General features: G+C 48.8%; 1 protein-coding gene across 1 annotated transcript; it reads left to right on the forward strand.

The window, feature by feature from the left end:
- The first annotated feature begins 273 nt into the window (after positions 1-273).
- LOC144602776 (muscarinic acetylcholine receptor M2-like) lies at positions 274-1,695 on the forward strand. Its single transcript, XM_078415909.1, has one exon. It carries the CDS (start codon positions 274-276, stop codon positions 1,693-1,695), a length of 1,422 nt encoding a protein of 473 aa, XP_078272035.1.
- The last annotated feature ends 24,434 nt before the right edge of the window (positions 1,696-26,129 follow it).

The raw sequence follows: 26,129 nt of genomic DNA on the forward strand, positions 1-26,129 counted from the left end.
TGATGATCACATTGAATGGCGGTGCTGGCTCGAAGGGCCGAATGGCCTCCTCCTGCATCTATTGTAAAATTTAAAAAAATGAATTCCTGATTAAAACTGAATCCCCCGGCTGTGATCTTCAAGTTTAGAACAACAGATGGCCTTGTGTGTTTGTGCTGGTGAGACTTCAGTTAGAGATATTTAAAGCTTGTTTGGTGATGATTATTTTTGTATTCCCCTTTTATGTTGTGTATGTAGGTGGTGCCGGTGCTAACTGGGCGTGAGGGGGAAAGGATGGCCAACGCGAGCGGGACAAACGCATCTCTTGGCAACTTCACGGACTTCGATGGAGGGAGCCCGTACCAAACAATTGAGGTGGTCTTCATCATGATCGTGGCCGGCTCGCTGAGCCTGGTGACCATTATTGGAAACATTCTGGTGATGGTGTCCATCAAAGTGAACCGGCACTTGCAGACCATTAACAATTACTTCATCTTCAGCCTGGCCTGCGCTGATTTGATCATTGGGGTCTTCTCCATGAATCTCTACACCATTTACATCGTCATGGGCTCCTGGCCCCTGGGTCCGGTGGTGTGTGACCTGTGGCTGGCTCTTGATTACGTTGTCAGCAATGCCTCTGTTATGAACCTCCTCATCATCAGCTTTGACCGCTACTTCTGCGTGACCAAGCCTCTCAGCTACCCGGTGAAGAGGTCCAACAAGATGGCGGGCATGATGATCGCCGCCGCCTGGCTGCTCTCCTTCGTCCTCTGGGCCCCGGCCATCCTCTTCTGGCAGTTCATCGTGGGCGGGCGCCAGGTCCCTCAGGGCGAGTGCCACGTCCAGTTCTTCTCCAACCCCGTGGTGACCTTCGGCACGGCCATCGCTGCCTTCTACCTGCCGGTCATCGCCATGGCCGTCCTGTACGTGCACATCTCCCGCGCCAGCAAGAGCCGCATCAAGAAGGACACCAGGGAGCCGGAGGTGAGCAGGGGCGGCACCTCGCCCAGCCTGGAGCGGCACAAGGTCGCCAAACCCAACAACAACAACGTCTCCGGCCCCCTCGACGGGTTGCCGCAGGTCAAGGTGCAAAACGGCAAGGAGGCCGGGGAGGCGGTGATGGGGAACTGCGGTCAGGGGGAGGAGAAGGAGGTGTCCAACGACTCCACCTCGGCCAGCGTCGCCCCCTCCGTCCAGAAGGAGGAGGGGGAGGAGGGGGCGGTGGACGGGGGCACCAGGGTCAAGGCCGCGGCCCCTGCGTCGTCCTCAGGCCGCTTCACGGTGGACGGCTCCACGTTCTCCTGCGTCAAGGTGGCGACCAAGTCTCGGACCAGCGAGAGCTGCCCAGCGGCGGCAGACCGCGACACGGACCGCGGCGAGAGGGAGCTGGCGGCGGCCCGCAAGATCGTCAGGATGACAAAGGCACCGGCCAAGAAGAGGAAGGGCGCAGTGTCGCGGGAGAGGAAGGTGACCAAGACCATCCTGGCCATCCTGCTGGCCTTCATCATCACCTTGAGCCCCTACCATGTGATGGTCCTCATCAACACCTTCTGCTCTGTCTGCGTCCCCAATACTGTGTGGACCATCGGCTACTGGCTCTGCTACATCAACAGCACCATCAACCCAGCCTGCTACGCACTCTGTAACGACACCTTCAAGAAAACCTTCAAGCACCTACTCTTGTGTCAATATAAAAACATAGGCGCAACGAGGTAGAGAAGCACAAAGCCAAGCACATCCCAATGAACATTTTATACCCATCGAAGCTGACTTTCACTATGTTTCTCTGTAAATGTATGTAATTAATATGTTCAACATAATATGTTAACAATGCCAGAGTATATTTCCGGTACACACTATCCATAATGTGTCGAAAGCACATTTCAACTATGTCCGATGAATTTTTAACGTCTGTTGTAAATGAAGAGTGTGTTGGTTATTGGAGACGTAAAGAACTGCAGATGCTGGAATCCTGAGCAAACACAAAGTGCTGGAGGAACATAGCGGGTCAGGCAGCATCTGTGGATGGAAAGGACAGAGGATGTTTTCGGATCGGGACCGTTCTTTGGATTAATTGTAGTGGTGGGGGGGGAGCAGTAGGAGGGGAGAAAGCTGGGAGAAAGAGGTGGGGACAGGACAAAGCATGGCAAGTGATAGGTGGATACAGGTGAGGATGGGTTTGGTTGGCAGATAGGTGGAGTGAGTGACAAAGGCTGCAGGTGAGAGGGTGTCAGATACGGAGGGGAGAGGAGTGAAATGTGAAGCCAGAGAGAGTGATCTGGGTGGAAGGGGAGGGGGGAGGAGAGAAGAAAGGTGGGGTAGTGACAGATATGTGTGTGTATTGAGTGGGGGTGGGGGGATGGTACGTGGAAGAGAGTGGTGGGCAAGGCAGTGTCGATTTGACTTTGACTTTAGAGATACAGCGCGGAAACAGGCCCTTCGGCCCACCGAGTCCGCACCGACCATCAGTCACCCAGTGCACGAGAACCATCGTACACACACGAGGGACAATTTCCAATCTTACCGAAGTGATTAACCCACAAACCTGTATGTCTTTGGAGTGTGGGAGGAAACCGGAGCACCCGGAGAAAACCCACATGCTCACAGGGAGAACGTACAAACTCCGTACTGACAGCACCCGTAGTCAGGATCGAATCCGAGTCTCTACCGCTGCACCAGCGTGCTGCCCCAAAGTACTTAAAATTAGATCATTCAATGTTCAAACCATTGTGTTGTAAGCTGCCCTCTTGTAAGGAAATAAAAGATGAACCTGTCTAAAATTTAAGCATTATAAAATGCAACAGGGATGTTCATTGATATATATTACACAGTATCAAAGATAATAACCAGAAGGGTCCCTTTTTTCAGACTGATTCCATAAACTAGTGTACGAAAGAATCAGTCTGAAGAAGGGTCCCGACCCGAAACGTCAGCTATCCTTGTTCTCCACAGATGCTGCCTGACCCGCTGAGTTACTCCAGCACTCTGTGAAACGTCACCTATCCATGTTCTCCACAGATACTGCTTGACCCGCTGAGTTACTCCAACAATCTGTGTCTTTTTTAATATTAACTAGTCCCTTCAATACTTTTGTGCTTCTATTATATCCTTATAATGTAATTAAGAATTCTGATTTCGTGGCTTCAATTTCCGATTCACTCATTAATTAAAAAAAGGCATTTAATGCAAGAAAAAGATCTTTCCTTTTATCCAGAAAATATATTCTAATCTAATAATTCATAGCATTTTATTGTGTCCTAGCCTGATAGCAATTCATTAGAATAGTTCTCTTAGTGGATTGCAATTTTTTAATCAGTTTTCAGGCGGCACGGTGGCGCAGCGGTAAAGTTGCTGCCTCACAGCGCCAGAGACCCAGGTTCAATCCTGACTACGGGTGCTGTCTGTGCGGAGTTTGTACGTTCTCCCCGTGACTGCATGGGCTTTCTCCGGGAGCTCTGGTTTTCTCCCACACTCCAAAGATGTACAAGTTTATAGATTAATTGGCCTGGCATAATTGTAAATTGTCCCTAACATGTGTAGGATAGTGTTAGTGTGCGGGAATCGCTGGTCGGCGCGGACTTGGTGGGCTGAAGGGCCTGTTTCCACGCTGAATATCTAAGCCCTAAACCAAACCAAATTCTTCCTTTCCGTTGCTTAGAACACAGCAACCACGAGCTCAGAATTCCATCAACAACAATAATCCATTCGGTTTTAGTAAACTGATTTTCACTAACCTCCATAAATTCTTGACAGGAATCTCTAGAAACGCAGAGCTCACCATGCTAATAACCTTCTAACATAGAATCATAGAGTCATAGGGTGATGCAGTGTGGAAACAGGCCCTTCGGCCCAACTCGCCCACACCGGCCAACAATGTCCCAGCTATCCTAGTCCCACCTGCCTGCGCTTGGTCTGGTTAACCTTCTATTAACCTTCTATTAACCTTCTATTAACCGGTCTAACTTTGAGGAAGAGTCCCCACCTGAAACGTCGCCTGTCCATTCCCCTCCACAGATGCTGCCTGATCCGCTGAGTTCCTCCAGCACTTTGTCTTTTGCTCAAAGTACAAGCGTCTGCAGTTCCTTGCATCTCCTGCTCTGCCTCCTAAACTGATGACTCGAACCATCCTTGGTCTCCTCCTGGTTACCAAGCTCGTTGTTAACGAGGGAGTTGATGGAAGTGATGACGCTGGCTGCATTTCTGAGGCAGCGCCTCCTGTCGATCTCCGGAGGCGGCCAGGAATGCCTCAATGCCACCACTTCGTGTGGAGACTGAGGAGACCTGGCATGTCTCCAGTAATTCTTCCAAGCCCACCGTGGACAGCGTACTGTCGGCCTGCATCACGGCCTGGTTGGGGAACAGCTCTGCCCAAGAAATTGCAGACAGTTGTAGATGTAGCCCAGCCCATCCCACACACCACACTCCCCACCATTGTAGATGTGGCCCAGTCCATCCCACACACCACACTCCCCACCATTGTAGATGTAGCCCAGTCCATCACACAGGCCAGACGCGTACATTCACGGTTACATCACGGCATTTTCTGTCTTTTGTTGTAAACCGGCATCAGCAGTTCTTTGTGTTGTTTGGGCAGCTTACAACCCAGTGGTGTGAATATTGCTTTCTCTAACTTCAAGTAACCCTTGCTTCCCCTCTCTCTCTGCCCCTATCCCACCAACGTTATTGTACTGGCTGCAAAGTCGTCTCGTTGAGTCTCATTGTCTGTAACTCGTTTTCACCCAGCTCACAGCTGACAGTGGCCTGTTTCCTTTATCATCGCTACCTTTTTGCATATCTTTCATTCATTTGTTCTACACCTCTCTACATCAGAGAGTTGTGAATCTGTGGAATTCTCTGCCTCGGAAGGCAGTGGAGGCCCATTCTCTGAATGCATTCAAGAGAGAGCTAGATAGAGCTCTTAAGGATAGCGGAGTCAGGGGGTATGGGGAGAAGGCAGGTACTGATTAAGAATGATCAGCCATGATCACATTGAATGGCGGTGCTGGCTCGAAGGGCCGAATGGCATCCTCCTGCACCTATTGTCTATTGTCTATCACCGTCTGTATCTCTCGTTTCCCTTTCCCCCGACTCTCAGTCTGAAGAAGGGTCTCGACTGGAAACGGGTAATTATAGACCAGTTAGTCTGACATCAGTGGTGGGGAAGATGCTGGAGTCAATTATAAAAGACGAAATTGCTGAGCATTTGGATAGCAGTAACGGGATCATTCCGAGTCAGCATGGATTTACGAAGGGGAAATCATGCTTGACAAATCTACTGGAATTTTTTGAGGATGTAACTAGGAAAATTGACAGGGGAGAGTCAGTGGATGTGGTGTACCTCGACTTTCAGAAAGCCTTCGACAAGGTCCCACACAGGAGATTAGTGGGCAAAATTAGGGCACATGGTATTGGGGGTAGGGTACTGACATGGATAGAAAATTGGTTGACAGACAGAAAGCAAAGAGTGGGGATAAATGGGTCCCTTTCGGAATGGGAGGCAGTGACCAGTGGGGTACCGCAAGGTTCGGTGCTGGGACCCCAGCTATTTACGATATACATTAATGACTTAGATGAAGGGATTAAAAGTACCATTAGCAAATTTGCAGATGATACTAAGCTGGGGGGTAGTGTGAATTGTGAGGAAGATGCAATAAGGCTGCAGGGTGACTTGGACAGGTTGTGTGAGTGGGCGGATACATGGCAGATGCAGTTTAATGTAGATAAGTGTGAGGTTATTCACTTTGGAAGTAAGAATAGAAAGGCAGATTATTATCTGAATGGTTTCAAGTTAGGAGGAGGGGGAGTTCAACGAGATCTGGGTGTCCTAGTGCATCAGTCAATGAAAGGAAGCATGCAGGTACAGCAGGCAGTGAAGAAAGCCAATGGAATGTTGGCCTTCGTAACAAGAGGAGTTGAGTATAGGAGCAAAGAGGTCCTTCTACAGTTGTACCGGGCCCTGGTGAGACCGCACCTGGAGTACTGTGTGCAGTTTTGGTCTCCAAATTTGAGGAAGGATATTCTTGCTTTGGAGGGCGTGCAGCGTAGGTTCACTAGGTTAATTCCCGGAATGGCGGGACTGCCGTATGTTGAAAGGCTGGAGCGATTGGGCTTGTATACACTGGAATTTAGAAGGATGAGGGGGGATCTTATTGAAACATATAAGATAATTAGGGGATTGGACACATTAGAGTCAGGAAACATGTTCCCAATGTTGGGGGAGTCCAGAACAAGGGGCCACAGTTTAAGAATAAGGGGTAGGCCATTTAGAACGGAGATGAGGAAGAACCTTTTCAGTCAGAGAGTGGTGAAGGTGTGGAATTCTCTGCCTCAGAAGGCAGTGGAGGCCAGTTCGTTGGATGCTTTCAAGAGAGAGCTGGATAGAGCTCTTAAGGTTAGCGGAGTGAGGGGGTATGGGGAGAAGGCAGGAACGGGGTACTGATTGAGAGTGATCAGCCATGATCGCATTGAATGGCGGTGCTGGCTCGAAGGGCTGAATGGCCTACTCCTGCACCTATTGTCTATTGTCTATTGTCTATTGTCCAGAGATGCTGCCTGTCCTGCTGAGTTAGTCCAGCGTCTTGTGTCTTTCTTCATCTCATAGTGGAAGCGTGTTTATCCAGACTAACGGACCTGCACGCTGCCAGCAGGGGGGGACAGCACCCTGTTAGTCAGATCTCTGTATAAAGTGGAGGATGGACAATCTGATTTTGTGTTCAACTCAAGTTTATTTGTCACATACACATACACGATGTGCAGTGAAATGAAAGTGGCAACGCCTGTGGATTTTGCAAAATTGTTTTACAGTTACAGCATATAAATTAAAGTTAATACAGAGAAGACAAAATTTAGTCCCTGGAGTTATAATATTTAACAGTCCTGACGGGCTGTGGGAAGAAACTCCGTCTCATCCTCTCCGTTTTCACAGCGTGACAGCGGAGGCGTTTGCCTGACCGTAGCATCTGGAACAGTCCGTTGCTGGGGTGGTAGGTGTCCCTCATAATCTTGCTTGCTCTGGATCTGCACCTCCTGATGTATAGGTCCTGCAGGGGGGCGAGTGTAGTTCCCATGGTGCGTTCTGCCTAACGCACTACTCTCTGCAGGGCCTTCCTGTCCTGGGCAGAGCTGTTCCCAAACCAGACTGTAATGTTGCCGGAGAGGATGCTCTCTACAGCCCCAGAGTAGAAGCAATGAAGGATCCTCAGAGACACTCTGAATTTCCTCAGCTGTCTGAGGTGGTAAAGGCGCTGCTTTGCCTTACCCACCAGTGCGGCAATGTGCGTTGTCCATGTCAGATCCTCTTTGATGTGGACTCCCAGGTATTTAAAGCTGCTCACCCTGTCCACAGTAGACCGTGTTGAGCATTTGCACGGTTTCAGGACTGGGCGAAGCTTTTGACAATGAATTGTAAGACAGGACAAACAGCATCTAACTGCTGCCTGGCACCTCCGCACACACGGCGATATTGTGGTACATCGTCACAGCTAGTTACAGCTGCTACAACAAGCTAGGTTTGTATCGAACAGTTCAACGCAAGAACAGGCCTTTCGGCCCACAATGTCCGTGCTGAATACGATGCCAAGGCAATCTAACCCCATCTGCCTGCACGTGATCCATATTCCTCCATTCCCTGCATGTGCAAATATCAATTTAAAACCCACTTAAACGCCACTATCGTATCTGCCTCCAACACCACCCCAGGTAGCGTGTTCCAGGCCCCCACCACCTTCTGTGTATAACGTTTGCCCCACACATCTCCTTTAAACTTTGCTCCTCTCACCTTTAATGCGCTCTAGTCTTTGACATTGCCACCCTGGGAAAAAAGGTTCTGAATGTCCACCCTATCTAGCAACAGTCTGTTCGAACTTCTACCATCGGGCAGACGATACAAGGCCTTCTACGCCCGCACCTCCAGACTCAGGAACAGCTTCATCCCCAGGGCCATAGCTGCTATGAACCGGTCCTGCTGAGCCGGACGGTCACATCGCACAGTGAACCGGCACAGATCAACTTGCACTTTATTCTATTTTAAAACTGTTCCAATTTGTTTCACTGGGTTGTCTAAATTTATACTGATTTGCTAATTAATTTATTGCATCGTATGGGAGGCGCATTCCCAATCTCGTTGTACCCCTGTACAATGACAATGAAGATATATTGTATTGTATTGTAGAGTAGACCAGTATCCCAACATGGAAATGTCAAACAATAGAGGGCATAGCTTTAAGTTGCGAGCCACTCAGCGGAAAGACAATACATGATTACAATCATCAGCCAATTCCGCCCTATCAGTCTCCTCAATGTAGAGGGAAAAATCTTCTTCAGCATCATAGCTCAGAGGATGACCAGCTATTTAGAGAGAAACAACCTTGTGGATACAACAGTCCAAAAAGCAGGCATCCCAGTGTTCTCTGGATGTCTCGAACATACCAGCATGATTTGGCACCAAATCCAGACTGCAAGAAAAGAAAAGAGAGATCTGCATGTCGTTTTCCTTGACCTTGCCAATGCGTTCGGAACTGCCCCTCACAGTTTCCTGTGGGCATCCTTTGACTTCTTCAGGATACCAGAGACCATCGCAAGCCTTGTCAAGGCTTATTTTCAGGATCTGCAGCTGTGTTTCACCACGCCAGACTTTACCACCACATGGCACTGCATGGAGATTGGCATAATGGCAGGGTGTACCATCTCCCCATTGATTTTTACAATGGCTATGGAAGTCATCATAAGGGCCTCCAAGTGGGTGGTGGGAGGCGAGCGGCTGATGTCTGGAGTCCGTCTACCACCCATCAGGGCCTACATGGATGACATGACAATCATAACAACAACAGCACCTTGCACCAGGCGCCTTTTAAGGAAGCTTCAAGAGAACATCACTGGGGTTAGAATGAAATTTAAGCCATCCAAATCAAGAAGCATTTCTATAATCAAAGGCAAACTGACGGATCAAAGGTTTTTCATTGATCAAGAACCAATCCCAACTGTGTCAGAGAAGCCAATCAAAAGCCTGGGGAGATGGTATGACTCTAAACTGAAGGACACTGATCAAGCAAATGAGCTGAGGCAAGAAATCATCAAAGGCCTAGAAAACATCGACCGATCCATGTTGCCTGGAAAGCTGAAAATCTGGTGCCTGCAGTTTGGGTTACTACCTCGCCTTATGTGGCCACGAACCATGTAAGACATCACCCTCACAAGAGTTGAGAAGATGGAAAGAACAATCAGCTCTTTTGTGAGAAAGTGGTTAGGTGTTCCTCGATGCCTGAGGAACGTAGGCCTGTACGGTCAGCGGGTACTTCAGCTGCCTCTCTCTAGCCTCACAGAGGAGTTCAAGCGCACTAAAGTCAGACTAGAGATGACCCTGGCAGAATCGAGGGACACTGTCATCCGAGCTGCTGCCCCAACCCTGGCAACAGGAAGGGAGTGGACGGCTAAGAATGCGACACAGCAGGCAAAATCTGCTCTCCACCAAGGCGACATGATTGGGCAAGTCCAACACGGACGAAGTGGCTTGGGGCTTGGCGAAAAGCGACCTTGCTGGAACAAGGCATCCTCACTGGAGCGCCGGAAGTTGGTCACGGCCGAAGTCCGCCGACAGGAGGAGTCGAGTAGGTGTGGCAAGGCTGTGTCGCAAGCTAAACAGGGCCAGTGGATGAGATGGGAGAGTGTGGAAAAGCGGAAGATCAGCTGGAAGGACATGTGGGAGATGGAGGCGAGCAGAATAAGCTTCCTCATACGGGCAACCTATGATGTCTTTCCTAGCCCAAAAAATCTCAACCAATGGCTGGGCGAAGATCCATCATGCTCCCTGTGTTCAACACCAGCCACGCGTAAGCACATCCTCACTGGGTGTAAAGTAAGCCTCTACCAAGGACGGTACACCTGGAGACATAATCAAGTGCTCAAATGCTTGGCAGCGACTCTGGAAAGCAAAAGAACAACCAACAATGCCCTGCCGCCCAGAACAACCAACCCAGTTATGCCAATTGCCTTTGTTCGGGAGGGGGAACAAAAGCAACGGAAAATTCCACCAAGGACAAGGTTTGAACAGCTGGAGGCAGCCCGGGACTGGCAGATGCTGGTGGATGTGGACCAGCGGCTTACAGTTCCACCAGAGATAGCCATCACCAACTTGAGGCCTGATCTTGTCCTCTGGTCCAACTCTCAGCGCATGGTGTGTTTTGTGGAGCTCACAGTCCCTTGGGAGGATGCTGTGCAGGAAGCCTTTGAAAGAAAGAAACTGCGCTACACAGACCTTGCAGCGGAGGCAGAACAGCGGGACTGGAGAGAAAAGATCTGCCCTGTAGAAGTTGGATGTCGAGGATTTGTGGCAACATCTACCGTAAGACTGATGAAGGACCTGGGGATCAGCGGACAAGCCCTACGCCAGGCTATCAAGGAAACATCACAGATGGCAGAGCGGAGTAGCCAGTGGCTCTGGCTGAAGAGGAAAGACCCAATCTGGTCTCCCAAATAAGCCGGCTAGGCAGATGTAGAGGGGAGTGGTTCTGGGAAGCCAGAATGCACTGCTGAGCCTATTGGAGACGTCGTGGGTCCAATCAGCGAAACGTCGATGAAAGTAGGTGCCCACTTGATAACCCCAATGACGTGTCTGCCTAGCCTTTCTCAACATCGGATGAGCATAGGTGAGTGCATAAGCCTCCCATCACCACCGGGAGCAAATTGACATTTGGCACTTTGGATTTCTAACATCTTGTCCTGTGTATTTGGAAACAAGCGATCCGCAGAGTATAGATACATGACAAAGGGAATAATGTTTAGTGCAAGATAAAGTCCGATAAAAGATAGTTAGAGGGTCTCAAATAAGGTAGATGGGAGCTTGGGGCCGCTCCCTAGTTGGTGGTAGGATGGTTCAGTTGCCTGGTAACTGCTGGGAAGAAACTGTCCTTGAATCTGGAGGTGTGCGTTTTCTCACTTCTGCACCTCTTGCCCGATGGGAGAGGGGGATAAACAATACTCGTTTATTATATTGTTCACGGTGCACTATGTTTACATGTTCTGTTGGGCTGCAGCAAGTAAGCATTTCATCGTTCTACCTGGGACATCTATATACTAAAACTCCCCTCCCTCCCCCTCCAATCTTTGCACATCCCCCAATCCTTCCCACTCGTCACCTTAACTTCATGTTTCATGCATCTTGTGTTTTTATGACCGTTGGCAGATCAATCTCCCTCCTGGGGTGAATAAAGCTCTGTCGTATCGTCTGGTAAGTTTTGTGTGACGGCAGTACATCCCAGTTGCCTTAGTCTTCTGCATCTGTTCATCAAACCCTCCGTCTGAACAAATTTCCAACCAACAAGTTTAGCCATCCCCGCAAGTATCAAACCAAGCTGTTGGCCAGAGCGTTTAGTGTATGCGTCAGGAGGTCACGTTGTGGGACTTTGGTCAGGCTGTATTCAGAGTATTGTGTGCGGTTTTGGTCGCCCCCATTGCAGGAAGGGTGTGGAGGCTTTGGAGAGGATGCAGAGGAGGTTCACCAGAACGCTGCCTGGATTAGAGGGTGCCAGCTACAAAGGAGAGGTTGGACAGACTTGATTGTTTTTGCTAGAATGCCACAGATAGAGAGGAGACCCAACAGAAGTACATAAAACGATGAGAGGCATAGATAGGCATAGGGGTGTGAAGAGTCTTTGTGGATGCTGGTGGCTTTTCTGAGGCATCGTGTGTTGTAGATGCCCTCCAAGGCTGGTAGCTGTGTTCCGATGGTCCTCTGAGCTCTATGGACTACCCGCTGAAGAGCTTTCCTCTCTGCCTCCGTGCAGCTGAGGTACCACACAGGGATGCCATGTGTTAGGATGTTCTCTGTGGTGCAGCGGTAGAATGTCGTCAGCAGCTGTTGGGGTAGACCAGACTTCTTCAGTGTTCTCACGTAGAACAGTCGTTGCTGTACCTTCTTGACCAGCGCAGCAGTGCTATTGGACCATGTGAGATCCTCCGAAATGTGAGTGCCCAGAAACTTGAAGCTGGGCACTCTCTCCACACTGTCCCCGTTGATAAAGATCGGAGCCTCTGAGGGTTTTATATACCTCTATCAGGTCTCTCCGATATTCCAGAGAAACAAAAACCCAAGTCCGTCCCACCTCCCCCTGTAGCATGTACCCTCTAATCCAGGCAACTTTCTGGTGAACCTCCTCTGCATCCCTCTCCAAAGCCTCCACATCCTTCATGTAATGGGGTGAGCACAACTGCTCGCAATGACCCAAATGCAGCCCTATAAATTGGTCACGTGGTTTAGTTTAGTTTAGTTTAGTTTAGAGACACAGCGCGGAATCAGGCCCTTCGGCCCACCGAGTCCGCGCCGACCAGCGATCTCCGGACACTAACACTATCCTACACACACTAGGGATAATGTTTACATTTTGCACCAAGCCAATTAACCTACAAACTCGCACATCCTTGGAGTGTGGGACGAAACCAGAGCACCCGGAGAAAACCCACGCGTACGGACAGTACCCGTAGTCGGGATGGAACCCGGGTCTCCGGCGCTGTGAGGCAGCAACTCTACCGCTGCGCCACCGTGCCGTAATGTTCCACGCTGCTATTTTATGGATTGAAGCACAAGTGATTAAATTATTTTGAACGACCTACATTGTTTGCTGAAGTGTGCTTTGTGACAACTGGATATTGTATTGAGTGAGGAGAGGAAGTGAGAGAGTGAAAGTGTCAACTTCGCTATTGTTACTTTGATAAACCCTGAGTGATGCGGCCTCTTCCCACTTGACTCCATGCACAGGCTCTTCACATGATTAATAGCACGATTAACAGTACAAGATACAGACAACAATAAAGCTGAGAGTCGTCGCTAATCCTCATCAGAACGACTGCTACAGCGTAGTGTGGGGTTGACATCGAAGCTTGGCCTGGCAACAGCTCTACCCAAGACCGCTGGAAATGACAGGCAGTCTAGGATGGCACGGTGGCGCAGTGGTAGAGTTGCTGCCCCACAGCGCCAGAGACCCGGGTTCCATTCTGACTGCAGGTGCTCTCAGTACGGAGTTTGCACGCTCTCCCCCTGACCGCGTGGGTTTTCTCCGGGTGCTCCGGTTTCCTCCCACACTCCAAAGACGTGCGGGTTTGTAGGTTAATTGGCCTCTGTAAATTGTAATCTGTCCCCAGTGTGTTAAGTGTGCGGTGTGATCGCTGGTCAGCGCGACCTTGGTGGGCCCAAGGGCCAACTGTCCAACGTTACCGGAACGTTCCAGCCAGGCCGCCGAGGGAGGGCGGAGATACCGGCCCAACGGGAGTCGGCTACGGGAACGGATCTGCCGGCTCGGGCCGGGCCGGAGTTGCACAGCCCCGGCCGCAGGGGCAGTGTCCATCCGCCGAACGGCCGCGAGAGTCCCGGTGAGGTGGGGATCGGCCGCCTCGCCCGGCCCGGGGGGCATGTGGTTGTCGGGGGGCTTCCGTGGGGGATTTCAAGTGCGCTCTCGTAATTTTGTCCGGATTAAAGGAGGTGCCAGTCCACTGGTTGCCGGAACATCAGTGGTGGACCTGTACTCAATGAATTTAACCCAACTGGACACACAGGGGGAAATGATCTTTAGTTTCTGGCATTTAGTCGAGTCATAGAGTCAAAGAGTGATACAGTGTGGAAACAGGCCCTTCAGCCCAACTTCCCCACACGGCCCAACAATCCCAGCTACACTAGTCATAGAGTGATACAGTGTGGAAACAGGCCCTTCAGCCCAACTTGCCCGCACAGGCCAACAATGGCCCAGCTACACTAGTCATAGAGTGATACAGTGTGGAAACAGGCCCTTCAGCCCAACTTTCCCGCACCGGCCAACAATGTCCCAGCTACACTAGTCCCACCTGCCCTTGTTTGGCCCATATCCCTCCAAACCTGTCCTATCCATGCACCTGTCTAACTGTTTCTTAAACATTGAGATAGTCCCAGCCTCAACTACCTCCTCTGGCAGTTCGTTCCATACACCCACCAACCTTTGTGTGAGAAAGTTACCCCTCAGATCCCTATTGAATCTTTTCCCCTTCACCTTGAACCAATGTCCTCTGGTCCTCGATTCCCCTCCTCTGGGCAAGAGACTCTGTGCATCTTGTGGGTTGGCAAATGATTTGGCCATTGGCCATGATTATCTTTGTACACATTGATTGTAAAATGTTGTAACACAAATAAAATTGCTGCCTGATTTTCTCACATGTGTGAGGGAGCAAAGATTAATTTCTCTTGTCGAGCGTACCTTCCATTTTCTCTTTGGAGCGCTCCAAAGAACTGTTGGAAATGATGTTTCCATTTTACACCAACGCTACATTCCACAGATGAGGTCATCTGACATATTTGTTCCTGAATTCTTTGAAGTGAGTCCCTTTCAGTGACTATTATAGTTGTTTACTACAAAGAGGCATTTCTCAAACAAATCTTCCTGGCCTAACTGTTGTACAGTCGCTTTGAAGAGTAATTTTATTAACCATTATCGCTCCCTATTGTAGTTAATGGGCTACTCTGTCTACATTTATTGCGCCGACCACTGACTATACACTTCGATCCTCATGCTTGATATCTTCCCAGACATATATTAGCCTTTAGGTGCACTTTTCGAACGTAATATACAGACATCAAAACAGAAGACAGGTTGCGCCTTTTTTTTCAGAAGCAAGGAATTGCAGATGCTGGTTTACAGAGTAAGATACAGAGTGCTGGAGTAACTCAGAGGGTCAGGCAGCATCTCTGGAGAACATGGATAGGTGACGTTTCACAGAGTGCTGGAGTAACTCAGCGGGTCCGGCCGCATCTCTGGAGAACATGGACAGGTGACGTTTCACAGAGTGCTGGAGTAACTCAGCGGGTCCGGCCGCATCTCTGGAGAACACGGGTTTCGGGTCGGGACCCTTCTTCAGTCAGAATTTTTTTCCAGTATCGAAAAATCAAATACTAGAGCGCACAGCTTTAAGATTAAAGGAGATGTGTGGGGCAGGTTTTTTTTACACAGAGGGAGTTGGGTGCCTGGAACGTGCTGCCAGGGGTGGTGGTGGCAGATACGAGTGATAATTGTGATGGTTGTTCTCTGTGGATTCAACCTGTTGGTCCTATTCCACTCTGTGTAAGATGGGATGCATTCAACAGGTCCTAAAAATCTGAGTTGGTAATATTCCTCTGATGAGACCAGTCCCCTCGTCTGAAGAAGGTTTTGACCCGAGACGTCACCCAGAGATGCTGCCTGACCCGCTGAGTTACTCCAGCACTCTGTGAAACGTCACCTATCTATGTTCTCCACAGATGCTGCCCGACCCACTGAGTTACTCCAGCACTCTGTGAAATGTCACCCATTCCTGCTCTCCACAGATGCTGCCCGACCCGCTGAGTTACTCCAGCACTCTGTGAAACGTCGCCCATTCCTTCTCTCCAGAGATGCTGCCTGGCCCGCTAAGTTACTCCAGCACTCTGTGAAACGTCACGTATTCCTTCTCTCCACAGATGCTGCCTGACTCGCTAAGTTACTCCAGCACTCTGTGAAACGTCACCCATTCCTTCTCTCCACAGATGCTGCCTGACCCGCTGAGTTACTCCAGCACTCTGTGAAACGTCACCTACCCATGTTCTCCACAGATGCTGCCTGACCCGCTGAGTTACTCCAGCACTCTGTGAAACGTCACCTATCCATGTTCTCCACAGATGCTGCCTGACCCGCTGAGTTACTCCAGCACTCTGTGAAACGTCACCTATCCATGTTCTCCACAGATGCTGCCTGACCCGCTGAGTTACTCCAGCACTCTGTGAAAAGTCACCTATCCATGTTCTCCACAGATGCTGCCTGACCCGCTGAGTTACTCCAGCACTCTGTGAAACGTCACCTCTGCATGTTCTCCACAGATGCTGCCTGACCCGCTGAGTTACTCCAGCTTTTCGTGTCTATCTTTCTAATTTTCATTCTATTTTGTTTAAAGTTGAAATTGTTTTGTTTTTTTAAATACCTTCACTGTCAACGTTATCTTTCTCAGGCAATGTGAAGTACATTCATTCACCAGCAATGTGTCTGCTCTTAAACGACTCCTCTGACAATGTTTATTATTCCAAAACAGTACGAGCTCAATGAACTGGAGACAAGTCACGCTGGTATTTCACTGTCAGAATGACAGCACGACATCCAAAACACCAATCCCCTGTTTGAAACAATAACAGTAGATATGAGAGAGAGAACACTTCCTTCTCAACCACATTGATTCTATAATTAGCTTCTAATATGCAGGGACTGGATGCGAATGTTGGATAACATAGAACCAGTGTGATAGATGATCGGCGCGACTCGGTGTGCCGGGCACCTGTTACCATGCTCTATCAATCAATCTGATTACACGGGATACTGATTGTGAATGATCAGCCATGATCACATTGAATGGCGGCGCTGGCTCGGAGGGCCGAATGGCATACTCCTGCAGCTATTGTGTATTGTCTATTGTCATATCCATCAAGCACTGACCCAAGGAGAACCTACGCCAGCACAGGGAGAAAATGCCAACAGCAGCAGTGACCAGGATCGATCCGAGGTCGCTTAGCTGCCAGGCAGCAGTGCGCCTGCTGTCAATTTGACTTGAAGGAAAGGGGCGAAAAATGAGGACGCCTTATAACGCAAATGCGTTAGGAAATATAGTTTAGCAGAGGCGTGAATTGGATGTAGTATTTGCATTCATATGTGCATCGCGAATTCAATCTGCAACTGCTAGTGAACAATGCGAGCCTGGCCACGCCACGCCGCAGACATCTCGATGCGATTTATATTTACACGCATTACTTGTCAACTGCGGTAATCATCAAACTCTTCTTGTTTTAAAGTTGATGCTGTATTTTGCCTTCATATGGAAGGTTATAACATAAGGTATGACGCTGGAGTGTGATGAGTAAATCGGCCGAGATTCTTTATTCTCCACATTCCTCTGTGAACAGGCGAATGGAATTCACGATTGATATATATCCAGTAGACCCGTCCGACATTTTAATAATCGTTCTGCGATAGGCCGCGACTCTGTAAATCCAGCCATGGCCTTGGCCACTGCATTGTATTTGCTATTAGTTTGCGAAGTCCATCTTACAGATGTCCTTTCCTGAATCAGAGATGTGTGGGTGACACGAGTAAAGGGGTAGTTGGCAGTCTCATATACTCCATTTACTTTCGCTGAACTGTCAAACTGATGTTCTTCTGGAATAGTGAATGTTGATGTTTTTAATTTCGTCTTTCCTACAGCCAACCTGATGGCAATCGTAATCCTCTCCCGGGGAAAGTGTGGACTCTCCAAATGTATCTCCCGCTATCTGGTATCCATGGCCGTAGCTGATTTAATGGTTCTGATCTTCGAGGTAATTCTCTCTGAGATTACAGATGGCTATTTTCCTTATTCATTCTTCAAAATAACTCAAATTTGTAAACTGAATATTTGCAATACTTTTATTTGCATCGACTGCTCTGTGTGGTTAACGGTGACCTTCACCTTCGATCGATTTGTCACTATATGTACTCAGAAGTTACGAATAAAATATTGTACCGGGAGAACAGCGGCCTTGGTGATATCACTGACATGTATCTTCTGTATTATTGAAAATATTGCTGTATATTTTGCCTACGTACCTCAAGAAATAATTGACAACGTGGGCTGGTTCTGTGTCATAACTCCAGACTTCTACACCTCACGGTTATGGGCAGCACGTTTCACCATCGATACAATTTTAACCCCAATTGTAACAATTTTACCGATCATGCTCCTGAATGCCCTGACAATGACGCACATCATACACGCCAACAGAGTGAGGAGCCGTCTCCGAGGGAACACGAAGGACGAGGGCGGCACGGATCAAGAGGTGGAGAACAGAAGGAAGTCCATCATTCTATTGCTGGCCATATCCGGTAACTTCGTCCTACTGTGGATGGTAAACCTCGTGTGCTTCGTGAGTGTACACTTCCTCGACGTGGAGTTTTCGACAACAGATCACAACGACCCATTCACCATTGTGGAACTGTCCGGATATATGCTGAGATCTCTGAGTGCTTGCACCAATACGTTTATTTATGGGGTGTCTCAGAAAACGTTCAGGGAGGAATTTATAAAAGTGATTAAGAGCCCATTCGTTTTAATTTCCAATTCAATAAAGTGATATGCGTTCAAAGTGAAAATTCGTTTCTCAGTTACGTTGCCTTCTACGTTATTTCATTGCATCTGACTTTCCGAGATGCCATTTGCACCATAGCGTCAATACCGACCTTCAAGGTAATGCTTGCAGTCCTTTTCCCCTCCGCACATCCATTTAATTTATTCGCTAAAAACCACCCAAATGCACACTATTGAACCAGCAGCCCAGATGCACCAGGGCAGTATTATAGTGGTCATTTGCCCTGTAAACTACTTACGTCTTTGGGACGTGGACAGTAAGTGGAGTCCCAGATGAAATTCCCCGCGGTGGCGGGGAGAACATGAGGAACCCACACAGCATCAGAGAAGTAGATCGGAAGGAGGAGTCTGCAGGTGCATCATCTACAGGTACATAAGTGGTTCATCGCACAAATATGGCATTGTGTGTTAACTACAACAAATTGTTTGCACAGCTCAGAAATTATAAACACAGATATCGTGGTAGAATTGAATATAAAGCTAGTTTAGCACCGGGTAAATTTATGTATGTAACCCAACGACCCCTCGGTACTAGTTTACCAAAGAAGACACAAAGTGCTGGAGTAACACAGCAGGTCAGGCAGCATCTCTCGGGGACAGAGATGGGTGACGTAATAACAAGGAACTATCAAACAACAATCCTTTGGGCGCCTCCACAGTCTTCTGGGGCAATGGATTCCACAGGTTCTCCACCCTCTAATGAAACAAATTCCTCCTCATCCCCTTCCCGAAGGAACGTCCTTTAATTCTGGCTCTTTGCCCTCGTGGAAATAGCCACTCCACATCCATTCCATGCAGGCCTTTCACTATTCGGCAAGTATCAAAGAGGTCTCCCGCCATCCTTCTAAACCCCTCTCAGGATTGCCAACAGGGAAGCTCAGTAATGTCTCCACTCGTATATTCTGTACATTCTGTCAGCATATTGCATACCGTCTTTACGCGCAAAAGAGGTAACTGGAATCAAGGTTGACTTGACCAATCCACATGTCTAATTACAATCTAGATAGGATGACCTGCATCGATCCAATTTCGCCCTGCGTAAGTTAGGTGAAATTGGACGGCAGGTTGGGGCAGCTGGTAGAGCTGCTGCCTCACAGCGTCAGATGCTCAGGGTCGATTATGGCAGCGAGTGCTGTCTGTGTATAGTTTACAAGTTCTTCCTCTCACCGTGTGTGGTCGCGCCTGGTGCCCCGGTTTGCTCCTACATCCCGAAAAGGATTAATCAGCATTTCTAAATTGTCCCTTGAGTTTAAGGACAGGAAGATCAAGTGGGATAACACCGATTTAGTATCACCCCGGGGCCGGTACCACCGAAGATGTCGCCGCCGCCGGCCCCCACCACGACCTGGGACGCTCCTAGGCCGAACTTCCCCTCCTTCGCCGCCACCACGGTCGGTTCCAGGCCGGGCCTACTGACGTCGACGCACCGCCGGCCCGCATGGTTTTTTCCACCGCTTCCATGTCGTGCCAGCCAACGCCATCGACAACGCTTATCTGCAACCCGTCTGCTGGCGCGCCCGCAGCCATTGACACAGCCGCTCCTTGACTCTGCCCCGGCGACCAGCAGGCGGGAGGCATCAGCTCATACCGGTTCCAGCCTCTGTTACGTTCGGAGGTTCCACGCTGCCGGTCCCAACAACATCACGTGGACTGACTCTCCTGCTGTATCTCCTGAGTCGCGCTGTTCCCACTGCCAACAGGGAACATCAGTAATGGCACCACCTTTACACTACACTTCATCGCACCCCCCTGTCTCAGTCCCCATGATCTCCCCACAGCACCTCACCCTCGATCTCTCCATCACCCCCCTCCGTTGACCACATCCCTCCCCTTGGCGTCTTTTCTCCACCCCACTGACCTATCTCTTTCGGATGCAGAACCAACGTTCCTCAACAGAAGCCTTACCTATTTACCCCTGCGCCCACATGCCAATGAGACCCATTCCCCCTCCTTCCACCATAATGTAGAGCTCTTCTTAGGGCGCCCCGTCGCCGGACCATTCCCTGTGACAAAGCGGGCTTCGACTCCCACTGATAACACTTTTTCCCCGCTCTCATATTTCTCCTCCACGTGGCCTCATCCCGCGGGACTTCTACCCACTCTGGTGGTTGTTGCCGTGACATCAATAATATTGAATTCTGTACACCCCTGACCCAAGCTGACCTCACTCGTCTCAACGCACTGCTCTCCTTCCTCTCAACCATAGTCCGGACATTGTGATTAACCCGCCGACAAGTGAGAGAATACATGTCCCATATAAACCTTTCCCTTAATAAAACGAATAATCGTTCATCTATTCCCGTCCTGAATCGCTTGCATTACATTTGTCTTTGAAAGCAGAGTAAATCGTTTGGCATAGCGATGCGTAAGCTCAGTTGTCTTTCAACAAAGTCTTAATATTCAACCAATTTTTATTTCAAGATTAGTGGTAACTATTCAGCTTCCTTTTCACAGATAAGCAGGCCGTTCCTTGACAATGGGACCAATTAGAATCATGTACAAAAAAATTGTGATCCCCAGTCTTGTAAGTTTTGGAAAGGACAAACATTTAGCACAATAGCTTTTCAAAAACAATGTTGCAGTTTATCCTACTCTGGAGTTACAGCAAGGAGACAAAGTCTTCGACCCACCGAATCCACGCCATCTACCGATCTCCTTTCACGCTACTTCTATATTATTCCTTTCTTTTTCCTCTCCCTCCAAACAAACGGACAATTTATAGAGGCCAATCAACCCGTGTGGACAGCGGAGCAATCGCAGGACACCGGTAACACGGAGAACGTGGTAAACCTATGCTTCACTCGGGCCATTTCCCCCCATCATGCTTCCCCAGTATGTGTGCTCTAGAGTTAACCAAATTTCTGGTTAACATTGATGTAATACCTTTGCCAAAATTAAATGCCAACTTAGTTTTCTTTGGTCACTGTTGTTCTGGTGCATTGTGTAATAAACACTCTGACAAATAGCTCAATTAATGAAACGAGAGTAATGAGGAAATCATGTTTTTGCATTTTAGATGCATAATAGCGAATAAATGCTCCTTCTGCTCTTGAAATAGCTTTCAGTTGGTTATGTGTACGATGTTTATCCGTATTTTCCGTGTTACCACTGCCGACATAAGTTGCATTCAGTGATCTCAGAACAACTGTCGGGTTAAAAATAGTAATGCAGAATGATCGCGTGTGCACACTCAGTCGACTGGACTGGTTTTCAAAAACTGCGCCTGTAGTTGCATTTCTTCAGTTAATTACGAGTCTGTGTGCTAAACGTTCTTTTAAATAATTTTGAAATTAATAAATGCACATTTATGCTTGAACCTACGCTCTGTTGCTTTTTAAACATTATTATTACCAGTATCCTGATCACAAAACATACTTTTACATTGCAGGCATGCAAAGCAACACCGATAATTAAAAACGAAAAATAAGTCACAGATGGAACAATATACACTTGTGAGAGGCTGGCCGGTGGCGTTACCAGGAATATTGAGAACAATTAAGTAAAACTATATTGTAATTATTTATTGCTATTTGTATCTGTTTATTTTTGACACGTTTACCGCCAAAGTGTGTAAAACATATGAGTGCGTGAGGTATGTTGGACGATGGGAACCCTTGTACGTCCTGACATATGGGAGGTTCGTTTGATCGTCTGGGGTAGGTTCCCGACGCGCAAGGTCGCCCATCCATTGCCTGCACAGGATCGGTTCCATGGCAGGAGCAAAAACACGATTCCCTGAATTTAAAGATTAACAGGTCTTATCTCTGCATCTCAAGTTTTCAAGTTGTATTGATGTGATTGATGTTGCATCAGGAAGTCAAGGATTCAGTCGCAAAAGGGGGTGCTGACTCCGAGGTCATGCATGACAAAGAATACTGATATAGTCGATCGATCGCAAGGAAAACATTGCTATGGCACATCAAATGATCGAATGTTCATACAGGTGTATTGAAGAAAATCGCCACTTAATCTTGCATCCGAAACAAGCAATAAATCGTGTCTTTCTCCCAAATCATCTCCACTCTTCTATTATCTCACGGTGTATTCATCATTATATGCCAGGTGTTCCTCGCCAATCGGTTTGCTTGGTGTGATTTAATTCATAAATCAGCTGCCGGAAGTGCAACATTTTTGCCATTCAGAAACCACGTTACCTGTTGTGTAATAGCTTGAAATAATTGAAGTTTCTGTCGGGAAACTACATATTCTAGTACACAATCATTGAACAACTTTCATAAGATAGAGAGGGAAAGGACAGTTTTCCCACTCAAACAGGTTGACGGAACAGGCTGAATGGTGTAATTAAGGTAGAGTGTAACGTCTCCAGTAGGATTCATAGAGAAAACCTATTATGTTAGTTGGAGATTCAAATTCCACGGAGCTATGAGACATATTTGCGTAAGCATTTCTCCGCTCTTACGTGTCAGACGATCAATAGACATTTTCTGTTCTTCCCACGGATCACAGAATCTCGTGTGTCCAAAGTAGGTGAATAGTGGACCAGAGGACATAGGTTTCAGCTGAAGGGGATAAGGTTTATTCACAAAATGCTGGAGTAACTCAGCAGGTCGGGCAGCATCTCGGGAGAGAAGGAATGGGTAACGTTTCGGGTCGAGACCCTTCTTCAGACTGATGTCAGGGGGGCGGGACAAAGGAAGGATATAGGTGGAGACAGGAAGATAGAGGGAGATCTGGGAAGGAGGAGGGGAAGGGAGGGACAGAGGAACTATCTAATGTTGGAGTAGTCGATGTTCTGCCTGCAAACTGCCCAGGCGAAATATGAGGTGCTGTTCCTCCAATGTCCGGTGGGCCTCACTATGGCACTGGAGGAGGCCCATGACAGAAAGGTCAGACTGGGAATGGGAGGGGGAGTTAAAGTGCTCGGCCACCGGGAGATCAGTTTGGTTAATGCGGACCGAGCGCAGGTGTTCAGCGAAGCGGTCGCCGAGCCTGCGCTTGGTTTCGCCGATGTAAATAAGTTGACATCTAGAGCAGCGGATGCAATCGATGAGGTTGGAGGAGGTGCAGGTGAACCTTTGTCTCACCTGGAATGACTGTTTGGGTCCTTGGATGGAGTTGAGGGGGGAGGTAAAGGGACAGGTGTTGCATCTCGTGCGGTTGCAGGGGAAAGTGCCCGGGGTTGGGTTGGTTTGGTAGGAAGGGGCGAGTGGACCAGGGAGTTACGGAGGAAACGGTCTCTGCGGAACCCGGAGAGGGGAGGGGATGGGAAGATTTGGCCAGTGGTATTCCCCTCCTCCTTCCCAGATCTCCCTCTATCTTCCTGTCTTCACCTATATCCTTCCTTTGTTCCGCCCCCCTGACATCAGTCTGAAGAAGGGCTCGACCCGAAACGTTACCCATTCCTCTCCCGAGATGCTGCCTGCCCTGCTGAGTTACTCCAGCATTTTGTGAATAAATCGATTTGTACCAGCATCTCCAGTTATTTTCTTATACTAGGGGATAAGGTATAACCTTTTCGCACAAACGGCGGTGGATGTATGGAATAAGCTGCAAGAGGAGGTAGTTGAGGCAGTAACTATCCTAAATTTTAAGAAACTGTTCCACTGATAAATGAACTGGAGGCCAAACGCGGCAGGGGGGCCAGTGCAGCGGGGCACGTGGGCCGGTGTGAGCAAGTTGCGCCAAAGCTCCTGTTTCCGAGTTGTATCACTCTATGCCTCTATGACTCAATGACACAGCCTTCTGCGCCAACAACATGTGAGGCTTGACGTGATTTCTATGGTCCAGAATAGAGAATGTGCATTCACATATGCCTATAACTAGTTATAAAGCGAAGGCTGTCGTTTGTCAGCATTCCTCTGATGCATGCAGCAGTTTAGTGCTTTTCTGAACTTCCATGAATCATTTTGCTGGCGACAACCTCAAAGAAGGTTGCTATCGGAAGTTCCCGAAAACACATAGAGACTGAGAGTTTGAATTAGGTTTAAGGCTAGCCTTTCAGAGATTGCCTTCTGTCTTTTATGTGTTTCTTTGGCCTGTTATTCTCATTGCGTGATGGTCTAGGCTAGGTCCCCAACTCTGTAATTTCTTGCGGTCTTGGTTGGAGATGTTCAATGGTACAATTGTTTCCAAATTATCACTTGTACCAAGTTGCAGTGAAGCTATGGTTTTACGTACATATCAGCAAGACAATCACACTACATAGGGAGTATCATCCGGTTAATACAGAGTGCATAGAACAGCCCACTGATTCCATATTGAAGTTACACCATTTTGGCGCTATTTCACAGTCCCAGCTCAGTTGACAACAAAGGCCCGTCACAGCTTCTTTAGAAGCTGGTTAGCCGAAGGGCGCCACCAGCAGCCGATCTCGAGGGTGAGAAAGGTAAGACCCTCCTATTCTTCATGCCGAAACATTTGTCCAACGTTCGCCACCGTCGTGGACTCCCTCCATCCTTCTCTCCGAATCCCGATCTTCATTGGCACGCAGAGTCCAGGCTCGCCAGGGTTTCTCCGACAGAGACGGCGGAAGTGGCGGCGCCTAACGGTTGCGGCTCGCTAGCTGTCTGTTCGTCTTTTTTTCCTTTTTTTGTTGTGTGTCGGTGTTGGGATGTTTTTGGTTGTTGTTTTTTTTTGGTTGTATATGTGTGGGGGGTGGTGGTGTGGGTGTGGGTGGGTGGGGGGGGGGGGTGGGGGAAACCTTTCTCTTTTAGGCCGCGGGGCCTTCCATCGCCCGGTGCGGCTCGGCCGCAGGGCCTAACATCACCCGGTGCGGCTCGGCCGCTGGAATTAACATCGCCCGGTGCGGATTGGCCGCGGGGCGTAACATCGCCCGGTGCGGCTCGGCCTCGGGACTTTACATCGCCCGGTGCAGCTCGGCCGCGGGACTTTTCATCGCTGGTGCGGCTCGGCCGCTGGACTTAACATCGCCCGGTGTGGCTTGGCCGCGGGGCCTTCCATCGCCCGGTGCGGCTCGGCCGCGGGACTTAGCTGCGCAAGGCTCGGTCGCGGGGCCTTCCATCGCCCGGCTCGGCCGCGAGACGTTTCAGCGCCCGGTGCGGCTCGGCCGTGGGGACTTCCATCCCCTTGCGGGGACTGTGCGGGTCGGTCGGGGACGAGCTGTCTATCCGTGGGCGTGGGGAAGAGAGTGGAAGTTTTGTTGCCTCCATCACAGTGAGGGGATGTTTGGAGTCACTGTGATGGACGTTTGTGTTGGGGTTCTGTGTCTTGTGTTCTTTTTTGTGTATGACTGCTATGTAGTTTCGTTGGGTACCTTGGTACCGAATGACAAATAAAACTCTGTTGAACTGTTGTTGAACTGTTGAACTGTTGAACTGTTGACTGCTCCCGAACCAGGCCATGATTCATTCCGATAAGAAGGTTACGATGGCGCATCTCTGGATGTTGGTTAGGGTTGTTGCAGACAGGGCAAACTTCCTAAGCCTTCTAATAAAACAGGCAGGTGTGCTTTGTTGGTCATTGCGTTGATGTGACTGGCCTGGGACAAATTGCTGGTAATATTTACTTCTAGGGACTTGATATTTATTCTTACATACTTGATATTTATTCCTAGGAACTAGATATTTATTCCTAGGAACTTGGAATAAATATCAATATAGATCAACTGTAACAATGTATTGGCACGCCAAGTGGATACACCAGCACTACACGGGAAAATTGGAAGCCGTATCATAATTTCTAAATTCAGATTTAAAATAGATTATTGTCAAAGCCATCAGGGCGCAATGAAAGGCATTGTCCGCACGAAACTCACGATGCAAATAATTTACGAATTTTAATGCTACAATAAATACAACAGTGCGTGCGAAGCCGCAGAATGGTGCAGGTGTGGGACACCTTAGGCGGTGTTGGCCACATGAGCGTACAACAACGGATTAACGGAATGAGGGAACGTTATGAGTAAGATATGTAGCGGCATATCCCGGAAGGGGCTGCGAAACAAGAGATTGTTTCAGTAGTTGGATAGTAGGGAGGGAAAAAAAGCTATTCTTAAGTCTGGTAATCAGAACTTTCAAGCTCTTGCATCTTCTCCA

Source organism: Rhinoraja longicauda, chromosome 19 (assembly GCF_053455715.1).
Source record: "Rhinoraja longicauda isolate Sanriku21f chromosome 19, sRhiLon1.1, whole genome shotgun sequence".
NCBI lineage: Eukaryota > Metazoa > Chordata > Chondrichthyes > Rajiformes > Arhynchobatidae > Rhinoraja > Rhinoraja longicauda.